Raw genomic sequence first — 17106 nt, 5'->3', positions numbered from 1 at the left:
GCTCAGAGGCAGGTATTTGCGTTGCCCAGCCTGGCCGGGCAGCGTGGCCGTGGAGGTGCTGTGTTCTGGGCTGTGGATTAGGTATATGTCCAGATTAGTCCTTCTGTATCTGTGTGGTGTATTGCTGTGTTTCATAACACTGCCGCGGCTCTCTCTTATTTATTAACTGCAGGTTGTACTTTGATATTTAGCTTCCACCTCTGAAGCTAGTGTAGGTGTGTGAAGGGGGAAAGACGTAGAGATCTGGACTTCAGTATGCTTTAGTATCAGCAGGAAACTTGGACTAAAACAGAGGATTCTCTTACCCAAAACTTGGAATTGAATTAGTATCTCTGAGCACTCCAGTGTGTTGCTATTGTTCAGACTGGCTCATTATCAATCCACAATGCTGCAGTAAAGGAAGACCACCCTAGAGAAAAATATTAACACTGGAATGTTTATTTAGTACTGCTTTGCTTAAAAGCAATTGTGCTCCATCAGAATGTCCTAATAAACTTCTGGGGATTGTTAACTTCTTCAAAGGACATAGGAAGAATTTAATGTGCATAGGGTAGGAAGTGCAGCTGACTCTTATGCCCTCCAGGATCTGTGGTGTGTTTGAGGAGTTATTTGGAAAACTGTCAGTACTTTACTGATCCTGGACATTGTAAAATAAAGAAAGTTCCCCTGGAGCTTTTCAGTGTGTGAGGGAGTCTGAGCACTTAGCTATAGGGACGCTTTACAAAGTATGTATGACTATAGCAGATTAGTGCTGAACCAAAGGTTGTAGGTCTTTCAAACTCTATTTCTAGTTGCATGACGCTTGTTATTTGGTGCTTTCCTCCTTTCCTGGTTCCCTTGAATGGAATACCAAGCAATGAATGATACAATCCCACTCTGATATTTTTTAATGAAGTTTTTATTGTAATTGTGGACGAGCTTTTACAATGATTGCAGAAAACCGCAGAATAAATATTACTAATATTTAAATAGTAAGAATAGCAGCAAATCTCTTTGGCTAGTATTTTTCAGGACAGACTCTCCCTGCAGGCTTTTGCCACATAATAGCTGGAAGTTTTCTTCCTCACTCCAGTAACAGTCCACTTCAGATCACTGGAATGGTCTGAACTGAAGAGTGGTCCCTTTCCTTCTTTTGAAACAGTGAGGAGGTAAAGATGAGTCTTCTTTTTTTTTTTTTTTTTTTTTTTTCTTTTTCCTAGTTTGTCCTGTTTGTGTGAATAGGAGGTAAGAGTTTTTCAGGGTTCTTTCCTTCAGTGTTGGCCTGGGGAGTGGTTAGCTCAGAAGATTTCCTCTGGATATTTGGCACGTCCTCACAGGAATTGGGACATCCCGCAATTTTAGGGTCAGGACTCCAGAAGCTTGTGAAATAGGGTGTTTTGTTTTGTTTTTCCTTAGCCTTTTTACAGAAAACTGTTCTGAAAAAGTCATTTGAATTAAAACAATGTTTGATGGAAACTTAATTTTATTCCCCTGGGAGCTTGGCTAGTAAGCTCTGGTAACAGCTGGTTGGAATTGATGAAATGTTATCAGATACCGAGTTGTTCTGCTTGCAGACTGAAAGCAAGGCATTTTGAAAGTTGGATTGATTCATGTACATGAACAGTAGAATAGCTGCTGAGATTCTAGGCAGCAGCTTTTACTGTGAGAAGATTATCTTCCAGTATTTCCAGAGTGCAAAGGCCTGAAAATTAGGGGAAAAACACCATGATGCCAGACTTACTTCACAACAGTAATAATAATTATTTCATCAGTTCTTCATCCTGAAAGGACTCCTTCCACCTACGTATTTTTGATTGCTCTGGAACAGAGTTGCACAGAAGGAGTCCTAGGGGTGCAGAAACAGCAGTTTACAGGGCTGGTACATTGCTAGTGGGGCAAGTAGAAAAGAGCTGATTCACATTACTCTCATTTAGTTTCCACTTCCCATGCACTTCTGCAGTCATCCTTCCAACTTTCACATGAGCCTTTTGAAACAAACAGACCAGTAATATGTCTTTTAATCCTGCATACTGAAATTGAAACCAAATTTCAGACCAAGCATTTGTACATGCTTACAACACTGTAGTTCCAGCCTTCTTGCAGTGCCTCCATGTTAGCTTGTTGGTGGGAACGTGTTCCTGCGTGTTCCCCTGTCTTTTTTTTTTCCTAACGCTGAAAGCTGGCTCTTTGTTAAAACTAGTCCATGCTGCATATTTATTAATGTATAGTCTAAGACTGCTAACAGGGGAAATGAGCAGCAAATTTGTACAGAGGTAGGAAGTAGGTTAAAGTTCAGCATTACTCTTTCAGGGGAAAAAAAAAAATAAATCAAGGCTTTATTTTTCAGCAGTAGCCTCCAGATAGGCTTCCTTGTGTCATTACATGTAATACAGCTTGTTTTCCTGAAGGAAAAAGAAAAAGTCTCTACTCTTAACTAGGACACTCACTGGTGAGTCTGCTGACACAGTGCTCCCTTAACATTTATGCCTGCTTAATTAGGATCTGGATTTTTTTTTTTAACTGTAAGGTTAGATCACATTCCAGAGGCTGTCTGAGGATACTAGATATGTGTGCTTGTCTGGGTCATCAAAAGCTGGTGAGATGCATGCAAGAGAAGCATTTCAACAGCCCCTTGAGCAGAAAGTGAACTAGCTTTCTGCCAAGTGAGGGAGGAGGAGGTAGCATTTGGCTTTCCGGAGGGATGACTCGGGGTTGAGCTTATTATCCGCATCTTGAAACTGAGCGCTCATTTAAACTTACAGCTCACTTGGAGCTGGAGTTTCTGCAAAACCCAAAGCCTTGATTTCGCAAGCATGATCTCTGAACTAAATTTTCAGTTCCTGCAAATGTGCTACAGCACTGTTAACGATGTGAAATTCTCAGAATGCTTATGATAGCCTGAGAATTATGTAGATTATAGGGATATGCAATTAGCAGACTTTCCAATGCGCTTGAAGTACAGCACATTGTGGTTTTGAGTAAGTATGTACTTTAGTGTTGCAGTCAAAGGTTTAGGCATTAGGAGCAAGCAGTAAAGTCAGTAATCCAAGGTCCCATTTGTGTTCCAGTACAAAGTTCCTTTTGAGCCTTCAGGATGAAAAGGGTTCCCTGAAAGCTTGTGTAGAGAGTTTAAAAAAAAAAAAATCCTTTACATATTGCTGTATTTTCTTCCAGTGCACAATAATGAAGTGGTTTATACCATGAAAATACTTTCTCAGCTGTCAAATTGCTAGTGGACTTCTCTTTAAGGATCTATGTAACTGTGGACTTCTCTGTGAAACAGAGAAACACAAAGATGCTCTTTTCTCAGGTCTCTAGTAGCACTGAAATCTCATTGCAGACAGTTAACATCAGTGCTGCACTCTGTGTTTCTTCTATAGTGGCCTTATCTGTCACAGGTAGAGCAAATGTTAAATAGTAAGAGCTTCTTTTAATCAAAACAAGAAACCTGTGTTTATTGCAGCTGTAGCTGTACTCATCTGTTCTGGGTGCATACAAATGTAATTATAGCTAGATACGTTATAAAACAAGACGCTGCTTGTTCCAATAGTGGTGTACTGGTGTTGAACTTCATCCAAGTGCCAGGGGCTTTTTATGTATTTTTTCAATACATGCCAAGATAGCAGAAACATTTTCCTTCAGCACCTTTATATTTCAAATATTTTTTTCTACCACACAAATATGTATGTTAACTTTCTTTTTTTTTTCTAAACTGTCTTGAATTATGGTTGGGTTTATTTGCCAAAGAGTTATTACTGCAGACACCTGACTCATGCTGGAGAAGCTGCCTTTCCGTATCAAACATGTAGATTTCTGTCAGCATGCTTAGCATGGATATTTTCAACTAAGGTAGGTGTTTACGCAGGGCATGTCGCAATTCCAACAGGACAGAACTTCCTACCTGATGGACCTGCTAACAGATCTTAGAATCACAGAATCGTTTGGGTTGGAAGGGACCTTAAAGATCATCCAGTTCCAACCCCTGCCACAAGCATAGACACTTCTCACTACCTTCCAAATCTTGGTTCATGGCTAAGAGATCTGAAACTTTCGTAAACTGAAATAAATGAAGTCATCAACATTTTTAATTAAGACCCATTGCTAAGCAGAATGTGAAAACATGAGTAGAGCTCTGCAAATTGTAGACGCTCATTTTCTGCTGGGGAACAGAGCAATAACCCCAAGTTTCAGAAGTGCTCTGTAGCTGTATGTAGTTCTCAGTAATGACAGAAATTGCGTGCTCAGTATTGTGATGGATTTACAGTTCAGTAGTGTATTGCTCTGTGGCAGCTCCCCTGAGATTTTTTATACAAACATGCAAGCATACATACAACATGTCAATTGTTGACTAGACAAAACTAAAGGAAATAATAACTTGTGGGGGCAAGAGGAGGATGATGATCACAACTGAAGATGGCAGAGAAGTGGTCAGGTTCAGCACAGGTGGTAAGTGCTGTGTTTCCAAGCAAGGCTGTGAGTGATCCATAGGTCTTCTGCCTTTTTCCCATCATCAGGCAAGGATTTTTATCATAGCAGTCCTGCCCACTCGCACACCCTCCTTTTTCCAGTTTTCAGTTGGATGTTTCTTCACAGACACCTGTCACACCTGCAGGTCTAAACCTTCAATCTCTGTGTTTGCTGTGTGTAACCACTTCCAGTGGATGCCCAAGTTAAGCTGCTCCTTTGCAGATTCTGTGCTGTTGTTCTTCCCAGCGGGGACAGAGAATGAACCTGCTGTCCAGGGAAAAGTCTGCTTCAGTGTGTCAAGCCACTAGATGTTTAATTTTATGAGTAGATGTTGCAAGTGATCCCTGCCTGCTAATAATGGAGGCACCTTTGCATAATTTGTAAGACAACAACCAAGAAACCAAAGACGAATTAAAAGAGACAGTGGTGGCATAGACTTGTTCCTGACCATGCCTGTTATGTGCCTACATTCAGACTTTATGGTCTGAAGTTTAGACAGAAGTTCCCTCATCCAGGGATTTTTCTTTTCTTTTCTTTCTGCAGGTCAAACAAAATAAATGTGCGTGCTTGGTTGGTCTTCAGGCACTTCAGTGATAAGTGATTATTACTCTGCAAGAGTCTTTTGTTGACACTCGTGTAATACAAAAAAGCATGAGTTGCTATTAACATCTATTTCAGCGTAAAAATACTACATATGCTAAGGTTTTCTTGTATTCTGGATAGCGAGAGATAAGTGTCTCCCTTGAGACCCGTAGAAAATCAGAACAATGTAGTTCCTGGCATTAATCTCGTTCAACAAATGAAAGTAAGAGCGGTTATGTTTCAATATGAATATACAAATATTTTAGTGGTGCAGAGATTGTTCCTTTTAGTCTGATTAGCTGTATTCACGTTTTACTTTCAGCCTCTTCTGCAGATCTAAAGAGAGTAGGATAGTATGCTAAGGTGGTATTTAGAGTGGAATCTGTCATCAGGTTCTCTTCTGTAAGTACTGCACCTCTTCCTTCCCTGCAGTCTGCGTGAGATAACTTCTACAAGTGCAAAACTGCAGGATGCTTTTTCAATTACATCTGTTTCACTCATGTTTCAGCTTGTTGAGATTGTTCCAGGCTGCGCTGCTGCTTTTAAAGGGGTCTGAAGCACAATCCAGGATCCACAATCAATTGAGAACGTCCTTTAATTAATTCCCCAGTATCCGGAGCTTAGTCCTTTTCCAGTTGGTGTTGTGATGCAACTAGTACTGGGTTTGTGTTGTCAGAAAAGTTAAATCAATAAACTAAAAGTGTGAAAACACACGCAAAATGTGTTTAAATCCCCTGTGAATTTTCTTAAGACAAAAAGTGAAATTAAGTTGCATGTCTTTATCTTTTTTTTTGAGGATTTTTGAGGATCCATGTGAGACTTTATCATCCCTTTAATGTATTTGATTTAGTTGATTAACTCTGAAGAAAAGAAACAGAGACAGGAGGATACAGATACCTTTTCCTTCCAGTCCCTTTGGGACTGTGTGTATTTTGTATGTGACGATCATCCAGCCACACGGTCTTCAGGCTGCCACAGAGGTTCACGTGCACAATACAGCCCATGGACATATTTGTCCCGGTCTTTTCTTGCAAGTGAGTGTCTGAGCACTGATGGTAAATGCTGAGTGTACTGACCTACTCAGTGCAGATGGTGTGAGGAATGTTACTGTACACATATTTTGCTAGTGTGATTGCTTTGTTAGAGTATCACAATACAAGATTTTGTTGCTGGAGAGATTTGAACCCTGCTGTGTCATATCCACAGATACAGTGTGGAACAGCTGTTTTAGCCCAGGGTTTGTTCTCTGCTCTGAAGGGCAAATGTTACATGCATGAAAAACAGTTTCCCTTTTTATATTTGGAAAGCTATGACCTAGTCCAAATAAATTTGCCCCTCTTGGTATTCATGGTTTCCATGCTGATGCTAAGAATCCTGCACTTTTGCTTTTGTGGGGGAGAGAGAGAGAGCTGGAGCTGGGAAAGCCAGAACAACAGGAAAGCCAAAACCCAGACTTTTCTGTGGTGAGCTGATGTGCAGACTGTGGGTAAATTCTAGATAATCTCCAGCAGGAGATGGAGGGGGTCAGCATAGCGCTGAGCATCGACATCGATAGGACAAGCTCAGTAGGTGACATCGATAGTTGGGGACTTTGGATTAAAGGATGACCAGCATTAATGTGAACCCTAATTGCCAGTGCTGGTGGAATTGTATTAGCAAGCACAGGGAGGGCTAAAGTAAGACTACTGTTTACCTGGTACACTTTACACGAGTCAAGCAACCCTTTGGAAAGGTTCAAGTAATGGGAATATGCGTCTTGGTAGATGGTATGTGGAGGGGAATGTATAATGAAAGGAGTGTCAACGACTTCAGAAAAACACCTCAGTGAAGAATGTGAAATCTGCCATACTGCAAAATGGCAGATTTTCACTACTAATGCCTAGAAACTAAACATCCTTACTCCAAGTTCAACTTTTAGCATGTGCTCACGAAGACGTGGATTCTGCGGGGCAGAAGGAAGCTAGCTGGAAACTTGACAGCTTTTTCCTCAGTCACTGGCGTCGTGGAGGTCTCCTGGCTCGTGATACTTTTCCTTTCTCATTTAGTTAATCCTCCTTGTTGTGTCACACCTCAGAGCTCCCCTTGCTCCTTTCCCTGTGTCCAGAGCTGCACGAACGTGAAGGAAGGGGACCAGCCCTGGCTTTCTTTTTCAGCAGCGCAGCTCGTGCGGGTTACTTGTGCCTGTTACCCTGAAGCCCCTGGGTTTGTGCACCCCTCATCCTGAGGGCTGGTGTGAGGAATCCCCTTCCAGATGTGGCCTCCATGCCATCCAGGGCAGGAGATCGAGTGCTTTCTGTGGGGTGGCCACTCAGCTGCGGCCATGCACAACGCGCGTGGCCCTGCACACCGAGCCAGCCCTCCGCCGACAGGTGCTGGCTAACCTGCTTGCGTGTTTACCTTTCAGTGTCTGCACAGCCTGGATAAATACTCTGTGCCGCAATCACGGGTTAATCTGTATCCACTGCAGTGATTACTTAAGGTTTTGCTGGTGGAGTCAACCTGCAAAGTGTTGCTTCCTCGCGCCTTTTTGGCCAGTCAGCCAGAGAAGAGAACACGTGTTTAGGCCTTGGTGACCTCCAGCCTGGTATATTTGTTCAACTAACTGATAATGGCAAAAGTGCTTTCAAGTCAATAAAGTCTCCATCGTAGGGTCTTGAGCTCACAGGTTTGACAAGACACTGACTTAAAAGAGAAATGTTGCTGATGCAATTTATACTTACAGGAGAATATGCAAAGTGAATACAGTGGCCTCATTATGGTCATAATGAAGGTCTGCTGCATCTGTCAGTGAACACCCCAGAGTTTCCTATCTTCAAGGGCCCTTTTGGCTTTCTCATGAGAAATGAGTATACATAAAATAAAGTTCTCAGTTTGGAAGGCAGAAAATAAAATCGGCTTGCAAGGAGAGGAAGGAAGCAGTTTATTTCAGTCATGCTCAATCCTAGGAGGACAGGGTTTGCTTCAGAAGAGGAATACCGGAGTAACTCATGCTGTTCAGAGAAGAAAACTAAAATTTGGTGAGGTTGTATAAGGGACTGGTATCTGCAAAGCATGGATGAGGAACCTGAGAGAATAACCTGTAGATAGATGAGGTGATATGTCAGGCGCACTTAGTTCATGATAGGACAAATTCAAACACACATGTAGCAGCTGGAGTTTTAGGGACATGATAGAGGGTCCAGTGCAGAACAGAAATTGTCTTTGACCTAATGCAGGGACAAAAAATCAACTTGATTTCTCCGCAGTAAAGGAGTGTGTTGTCTGTGAATGCTTAGGAGTAAACACTGTTCTCTGAAAGGTGGAGGCTTTTGTGAACTCCCAGATACAAGTTTATAGTTTACAGCAAACAGTGCCTCATCTTAACTTCTGTTGATCTGGCGTTTGCAGTCTGTTCATTTTCCTACCTTTCTGCCTTCTCTGGGCATTCAGCTTTTTCTCAAAAATTTTCCCCTGTTTTGTGTGGCAGAATGTTAGACATTTTCCTTTCTTCTACAGTATCTTAATGCCTTACATCCTTGATTTGTCCTCATCTCTGCTATCTCTCTGTCCCACTCTCACTTCTAACTTGGTTGTTGTCTTGAAGCTACATGGGATGTGATTTGTGCTGGACTGCTTTAAAAGTCCTCCATAAACACTTTCCACATACTAGAATTTCCTTAATGGTTAATGAGGCTGATGGGTGAAATAAACTAATTCACTCCTTGGCCTGGTACTCGCTGTGACTCACAAATACTAGTCTTTGTGCATACAGTCCTTCTTCCCACCAGTCTCAAGGATGAGCATTTCATACCATGGTGTTTGTTTTTTTTTTGTCTGTTTGTTTGAAAAACTGAGACAAAGGGGAGATAGCCTTACCTGAATGAAGATAAGAGCAGTGTTGTGTGAAAATAGAAATTGATCTGTTTATATATTTTTTAAAAAATAAAAAATCTGTGTATGTTTCCAGGCTGGGGGAGGATAATTGCCCTTACTGTTGCATCGTTAGCTTGTTCCCAGTCATATGTTAGCCTAAAGCAGGGCTCCCGAGAGAGCCCTGGGCAGACTTCAGGTGCTGATGTCCTAGGAACTGTTGCAATAGGCATTTTGCATGCAACCAACTTCCCTGGAGATTGACAGATATTTCCAATCCCAGCCCTCCTATGCTAGATGGCCTTGATATTGGGAATATTCCTGTGTACTTTAATGTGTGTAAGTAATCCTAGCATTTGTAGGTCCCAACGGAGGGTTCTGGCCACTGTACCATTAGGGTAGTGACATCGAGAAGAAGTCTCAAACCGAAATGATGTTTAGAGTGGAGTCAGCTTTAATTTTCTTTTTTGTGGGGACTCAAGTGAATCTTACTGAAATCAAGAGGACTCCTTGTTTCTCAGATAGTCAGTCAGAGTTTGTAGTCTTAGTGTGCAACATTTTCAGGCTCAAGTGAAAAACATCATGTTTTCTGTTTGATTCAGCTTGAGTTTTGAGTGCAGATGCCTGTCTCTTCAGCTTTAGACTGCTGCCACGTAGGAAACAGGACCATGTTGTTGTAGTGGTTTCTGGATCACAAATGGTTATCTAGAAGTAGCCCCAAGAACATGATAATGCAGACAGTGTGAATCCAGAAATATGAGCTTCCTTTTTAAACCACATGGCTTATCATATGTTTTTACAATGCTCTTCCTGCAGACCTCCTATCTCTGAGGGCATGTTTCAAGTAGATTGTGGGGAAAGGGCGCGACTAGTGCAGTCTGTACAGTACCTTTTGTCTGGTATAAGTTTTGCACGTGGGATTGTGGAACACATCCTTTTTATGTGGGCAGATACTGTGAAAATGGCTCTGATTTTTTTTTTCTTTTGTGTTTTAGGGACACTAGGTGTCTTTAATAACCATGAGCAACCCTTTTGCACGGATTGTGGAGCCGCTAGACCCTAAACAGCCCCTGAAGAAGTTCTTTAATCTGACCAAACTGGAAGATGTGAGATACGGTATGTTGACAACATAAAGAAAGCATTTGGTTAGCACTGATGAGCAGCACCTGAGAAAGAGACATTGCAACACTGGGTGCTACTTGGTTTCTGATTGTACAGTCCTGGAGAGAAATACGAATTCAGAAAATGGTTCTTGAAAACAAACTTAGAGCAAGATTTATTTCTGGAAACTTAGAATTACAGAAGTGCTGGCAAGTTGACAGTTATTTTTTTCAACATGCTGTGCACACAAACTGCATGTTGCAGTCTTGTTTGTCCCGAGTGAATGAGGACTAGCCAAAACCAAGAGAGCAAATTTTCTCATATACCATCCTGCCACAGGGAAAGGCTGGAAAGGACCTAACGCTGACAGGACCAAATCATCCAGAAGGGCTGTTCAGCTTTAAGAGGAAGAAAGAATAGAGGCTAGAAGAATTGTTTCTGAGGAGGCTTTTTCTCTTGGTCTTCTGACATTTCCTGAATGTACTCAGGCATATTCCATGTGGCACTAGTAGAAATATTACATGCCATGCCACTGGCTTTCTAAGCCAGTATCTATAGTGTATATAACACAGCTGTCTGTGTTGGGCGTTTTTCCTCTTTCAAAGAGGAAACAGGTGATTAAGGAGAATTCAGGAAACAAACTTGGAAGAGGAGGAATGTTTTCTCCGAATATCAGCAGTACATACCCATTGCAAGCTCAGACAGGTTGTAAATGAGGAAAGTTAATGCTGGACTTTTGTCTCTTAAAAGCAGAGATGAGTCTGAAGAAACAGGCAAATGCCTATATGGTATTATCAGTTGATTTATTCCAGAATCCTGATGTCCAGATTCTTTAAGGAAAAAAAAAAAAGTGTAATTCTCATTGTACAGAAGAGAAATTGAATAACTTAGCAACTGGGTTTAGTGGAATTGAAAACCAAGCAACCAAAAAAGCCCCCACAGGTGTTTCTGACTAAGTGTCTGGGAAGCCGTGGATAGAAAGTTAGGACAGACTTCTCAGATTTTTGAACTGATATACTCAGACAAAATCAAACAGCTGTTATTACAGTGAATGAGGAAAGGGAGGGCAGAGAAGCTTTTTTTTTTTCTTCACATCTGTTGCTTGCAGTAGAGCTGTCAGGACTGCTCTAATATTTTGTGTCATCTTATGTAAGTATTTCTGACTTGAACTAGAAGATCAGCAGATGCACAATCTTGCTGCAGTTCAGTTTCATTTTCCATCTCTGGAAAAGAAGAAACTGGTTAGACCATCAAGTGTGTGCTTTCCATTTTGCCAGGTAGAAAATTTTGGTTTTCTGTGTTCAGTGCAAAGATTGAGAGGAAACTGTAGAGAAACTAGGTGAGCATGGTCTGTTTCCAGGGTAGAGTCACTGTGGAGGGCAGGGAGAGCAGTGGACAGCAGTCCTTTGGCCATTACTGTCAACTGTCTCAAAGGGACAACAACAGATAATCTGTTGCAGGAGTTGAGTGGAATGGGTCAGTTGGCACTGATCTCCTGGCAAAGCTGGGAGATAGAAATGGATGTCTGATAAATTGGAATAAAGCCTTGTCAGAATTCGGGGACAGCACCAAAGGAGCCATCTGCTCTGGGCATGGAACCCTATGCTTGTTGAGGTCTTTCTTTTTAATACAGTATTTGAAAAATCAGTCCCTAATGTAAAAGCTGAATTTGTTTCTTGCCTCTTACCCATGCAGCACGTCTGCCATTTTCTATTCGAGTCCTCTTGGAAGCAGCAATCCGTAACTGTGATGAGTTCCTAGTGAAGAAGCAAGATGTTGAGAATATTCTTGATTGGAAAGTCGTGCAACACAAAAATGTTGAAGTGCCATTTAAGCCTGCACGAGTTATTCTCCAAGACTTCACGTGAGTTTGATGATCTCCAAAGCCAGGAAGAGGGGCTCTTGAAAGTCCAGCGGTGCTCAGCTTGGGGTGGAGAGGGTGAGCTGAGGGAAGGAATAGCAATTAAATGCTTGACAGGCTTTTTTTTCATCTTTCCTGGATGTTATATGACAAACAGACAGCACCCGGGGAGGCAAACACTTGCGTTAAAAGCACTAGATGAAGTACTTCTGGGGTAGAGAAATAAATATCTTTATGAAATTCTTGAAAAATGGCAGGGAAGAAAATGAGATGGATAAATTTGCATCCAAATGAAGGAATTCAGAGTTAAAAGGTTTTCCTGTCATTGCTATTTTTTTTGGTATATTTTGCAGGGGCTCTTGCTTTCAATATTTTACCCTTTTCAATTCTCATTTATAACCCACATCATTTATTTTCTATTTTGAATCAGTATTATTCCAAATATATATTTTTAAAGGCTTCTCTGCTTTAGAAAAAGTAAATATCTGCTTTTTCCCAGACATGCCAGTTGAGATTTCTGCTTAACGGACTCAGAAAGCAAGGTGCTTGTATTGCAGTGGTGTTAATTTCCATATGCCAGCGTGTAATAATCCCTGATAGTTGTGGAAAGCTGATTTTCAGATGGAACAGTAACTTCTAACTCTTTTTAATACAGTATTTGAAAAATACGTAGTATGAATATATAGCATAGTATGGAAGTCCACTTTCCTTTGTACCTTTGTCCTGTACCTTTGTGCAGAGAGATTTCAGTTCATCTCTGGGAAGCTGCATGCTGCTAAAATGTGATCTGATTTTATTCCTCAGAACAGTAACGTGTCTTAACTGTCGTACCTTCTGGTTTTCCTAAAGGCACAACACAGGTCAAATTCTGAAGACATTTGGAAAAAACTGGCAAAGCTTCAGTTGAAAAAAAAGTGCTGATTTCCTAGCTTTTTTTTTTTTTTTTTTTTTTTTTGCCTACCGGCTGTTGTTAACATTTGGAGAAAAAAAAATCAAGTACAGAGGAAGCCAAACTTACAAGCAAACTTTGTTCCCTTTGTTACTGAGTTTCTTGCCCCTTACTCTCCTACTGAGTTTTTAAAAATCTCCCTGTAAGTCTGCAGAGCAGCTGCATTTAAAAACAAGCTCTTGAGCATGCCCCTCTGAGGGAGCTTTCAGAAAGAGCAGCCTTTGCCAGCTTTACAGAAGCCATACGACAATTACATTCACAGGTCCTGGATTAGGATTATTGAATTTCCTAGATCTGACTGCTCTGCAAATATGCTGAGTTCCTGTATGAATGTAGAAGGATATTGTCTCTGTTTCTTTTCAATTGTATAATGTTGGTAGCTAGCAAAATAATGCTTCCTCTCACCTGCTCCCAAGCCTGTCCTCCCTCTAGTCCAGCCAGGAAGCATAATATAGCATCTGCTGTTTTTCTTGGTGTATGCATATTCTGGGACAGAAAAAAGCCTCCTTCAAACTACTAAGCAGCCAATTGTGTCAATGCTAGATAACACAAAGCCTGTTCTTGCTTTTTTTGTTCCTTTTTTTTTTTTTTTTCCTTTTTTTCTGTAAACACTCAGGTTTTTCAACTAAAATTCTGCAGGAATTACAAAGCTTTTTCATTCTTGGTACTGTTTAGTCTGGAGAAGAAGAGGCTCAGGGCAGATCTTATTAATATATATAACTACCTGAAGGGAGGGTATGAAAAAGATGGAGCCAGTCTCACTCTAATTAATGGTGCCCAGTGACAGGCCAAAAAGACTGAAAAACAAGTTCCCTCTAAACATTAGGAAGCAATTCTTTACTGTGAGGCTTCCCAAACTGAAATGCACTTTTGAAAATACAGGTGTTCTGCAGTCACGTCCTTTGTGATTTAAGAACTGTGATACCCTGCTTTGCCAGTGAAATTGGCAGAAGTATGGAATGTACATCTCTAAATAGGGAGAAGACTCTCCCGTGCTTCACAAACCTTGGAAGAGGTAGAGGTGGTCCTTGCCTTAAAATCAGCTAAAGAAACAGAGAAGGAAGGAAGGATATTGTTGTTTTCCCTTTCACCTCCCCCATTTCTTATATTTTTTTACGTGACTGGAGAGGAGAAAGGAACAGAGCAAAAGAAGAGAAATCAGTTCAAGGTCCCAAAGGAATGCTGAATAGGACCAGTTTTCCGGAGTCCCAGCCAAGCATGTTAAAATGCTTTCTGTTTTTTTTTTTTTCTTTGCTGGGGGGTGGGGGAGGAGGTGGGATTAATTATGGTTTTAGTTTTTCATTGTTACAATGCTCAGGATGTAGATACAGTTCTGTCTCTTCTATTCTTCCAACTTCATCTTCCCAAGGGTAGCATCTCTGCAGTAGAGTAGTGGTTGAGAGGCTTAGGGTCAGGCTATGGTTTGCTTCATATATGGCAGTAGATGTTTATTCTGAGTCCTAGGTTGTGTTTTGTTTTGTTTTTGTTTTCCAAATTGTTTCACCTTTTCTAATTCTCTTCCATTTCAGTGGGGTACCCGCTGTTGTTGACTTTGCTGCAATGCGTGATGCTGTGAAGAAACTTGGTGGGGACCCTGAAAAAATCAATCCTATCTGTCCTGCTGATCTTGTGATAGATCACTCCATCCAGGTTGATTTTAACAGGCGGTAAGGACACAAATTCACTCTTACTTCATAAGGTTAATTAGGAAACTAGTTTCTATTACTGGTAGTGTAATTGGTGATACTCAAGCATTTGGACCTTAGCAAGTGATTAAGATAAACTGTTGTATGTGTTGCTGTTGTGAACAAAATGGTTTTACTTTTTTTTTTTTCTGTAGAGCATTTCTAAGTAGCACAAGCCTGGAATAAATGTTAATAGAAACAGGCTCAGTCCAGACCTGTGGTGATCACAATTTTCCATAATAATACTGCATTATTATTAGTTGTTCAGAAATAGCTTTTTTCCACATGCACTTTTTGACCTTGTGGGCCTTTTTGGAAAGGACATGCAAGACTGTCTCCTTTCTTCCTTATTAATATAAGAATAGACCTGAGCTGCCCTAACCCAGCTGTTTGCTAGTTTAATACCTCCACAGAGAACACATTGATTAATATGGTCCCCAAAAGTACAGGAAAGCATAATGCTAATGACTCTTCAGTATGCTAGAGACAGACAAACACTTACTAGACCTGCAAGTAAATACAATACATAGGGGCCCTTTTAACCTCCATAGTCTGTAAATGTGTGCCTCCCAAAATACTCTTCAAAACGGATCCTGCAATTACATGTTTCCTGGTGGTTTCCTTCCATTTTCCAAACTTCTGAAGTTAGTTGGTCTGCTAAAATACTGTGTATTTATTTCTCTCGGTATGAGATGGTTTTGAAGCAGGCCAGTTAAATTATGGCATTACAAGGAAGAAAAGTAATAGAAGGTGGAAATTAAAGAACATAAAGAACATTCTGTCAGTGCCAATATTTCAAGGCCTCTTCAGAATAAAAATACTAAACTTCTGAGCAAAAAAGTATCATAAAATCTACTTCATAGAAGAAAGTTGCCAGCAAGATTTTTTTCTTACCTTTTTTTTTTTTTAAACTGTAGACTCATAAGGTTACAAATTCATGGGTGCCCTTTCATAGCTGATGAGAGAAAAAAGGCCAAAAAATGTTGACATACATTGCAGTCAAAAATCAACTCCTTTTAATTTTTTTTAGAAGTGCTGTATCTAAATCTTAATATAGCACTAAAGATTTTAGAAATAGACACGAAATTAAAAATAATATCCAGTCTGATCTCTGGGGTAATGGGCATTCTAGCACCAATATAATAAACTAGAAGCCTAACCTTTTTGGTTTGTAATTGGCATCTGCATAATTTTTAAGTTGGGAAACAGGGAAACTTGGGTAACAGTGTATTCCTTTCTGAACAAGGTATGATTTCATCTCTACCACAGGATGAAATCAATTATTTTGATCCTTTTTCTGTGTATTATAATAACATTCATTTTATGTTATCATTACTCTCCAGGGCTCTATTTAGACAGTATTTTGCAAATAATTACTTCTTGTTTTAACCTTATTTTGATTCTACCTGGGCCATGTATATACGTAGACAACGTTGGCCAGTCCCATGCTTCAGTTCTTTCTAACACCTCCGTCCTAAGTTAGGGAGCTGCTACAAGTGGAAAGTTTGTTAGCTCTGTCTGTATAGAAACATGGGGGCTTCAGGAAGAACCGTACAGTCACTTACCAGTGATAGCCTCTATTTAACCAAAGTTCCATGGCAGTTGTGTTCCATCTCCCTTTACTACTTTCCTGATTTCTCTAGATTTGTGTGTTGAAAACTTCATAATAGAGTAATGCGTGGTCTAGGGCTTCCCAAGCTACAAGTTTCAGGACTACCACCTGTATAATATGTAGATTAGTGTTAGCATTATTACCAAACTTCAGGTTTTACCTCTAAGACTTCTTAAATGCTATAGGCAACTTACATCATAATTGCCTGTAGTTTTCAGCTGGGGTGAGATTAAAAGATTAGATTGATCAATGTTTAAATTAGCTAATAACGTTTTTCACCTTTTGGGTATGTATGACCATACATAAATATCAGGTGGACGCTTTTGGTTTCTTTTCTGACAGCTGATTATTTTCACTTCCAGATCAGACAGCTTGCAAAAGAATCAGGACCTGGAATTTGAAAGGAACAAAGAAAGGTTTGAGTTCTTAAAGGTACAGAAAGAGTTGATCTTATTTGCACATCCAAAGATGGAATGAGCAGAAGTTCTTCCAGTGCTCATGTGTGTTGAAAACTTTTGATCCACTTCTTTCTGTTTCAGTGGGGCTCTCAGGCTTTTAAAAACATGAGGATTGTTCCACCAGGCTCAGGGATCATCCACCAAGTGAACTTGGAGTACTTAGCAAGAGTGGTGATGGATCAGGACGGCTACTACTATCCAGACAGTGTGGTGGGCACAGACTCGCACACTACCATGATAGATGGCTTGGGAGTGCTTGGCTGGGGTATGTGCAGTAGCTCATCATGAATAGTCCGTTGGGTGATTAAGCTGTTTTTCAGACTGTTGTGGTTTGACCTCAGCTGGTAGGTGAACCCCACCCTCAGTCGCTCACTCACTTCCCCCTCAGCAGGATGGGAGAGAATCAGAAGGGAAAACTGAGAAACAAAATCATGTGTGAAGATAAAGGCAGTTCAATAAGTGAAATGAGAAAAAACAGGAAAAACAAGGCATGCAAAAGATGATCACTTTTCACATACCATTAGCATACTGAAGCCCAGCCAGTTCCCAAGCAACATCTGCTT

At 40.6% G+C, this 17106-nt stretch overlaps 1 protein-coding gene across 2 annotated transcripts in view; it reads left to right on the top strand.

Moving 5' to 3' along the window:
• Positions 1–17106, top strand: part of ACO1 (aconitase 1) — a 36273-nt gene that overhangs the window by 837 nt on the left and 18330 nt on the right. For both annotated transcript variants that reach the window (XM_068665918.1, XM_068665919.1), the window contains exons 2-6: positions 9873–9993; positions 11674–11842; positions 14318–14455; positions 16448–16517; positions 16625–16808. In XM_068665918.1, coding sequence (XP_068522019.1) covers positions 9897–9993; positions 11674–11842; positions 14318–14455; positions 16448–16517; positions 16625–16808 — 658 coding nt within the window. In that variant the 5' untranslated portion in view covers positions 9873–9896. The remainder of the gene's footprint in view (positions 1–9872; positions 9994–11673; positions 11843–14317; positions 14456–16447; positions 16518–16624; positions 16809–17106) is intronic.

The sequence above is a fragment of the Anas acuta genome, chromosome Z, assembly GCF_963932015.1.
Source record: "Anas acuta chromosome Z, bAnaAcu1.1, whole genome shotgun sequence".
NCBI lineage: Eukaryota > Metazoa > Chordata > Aves > Anseriformes > Anatidae > Anas > Anas acuta.
Note: the sequence above shows the minus strand (reverse complement) of the source record. Positions and strands in the feature narration are given on the sequence as shown.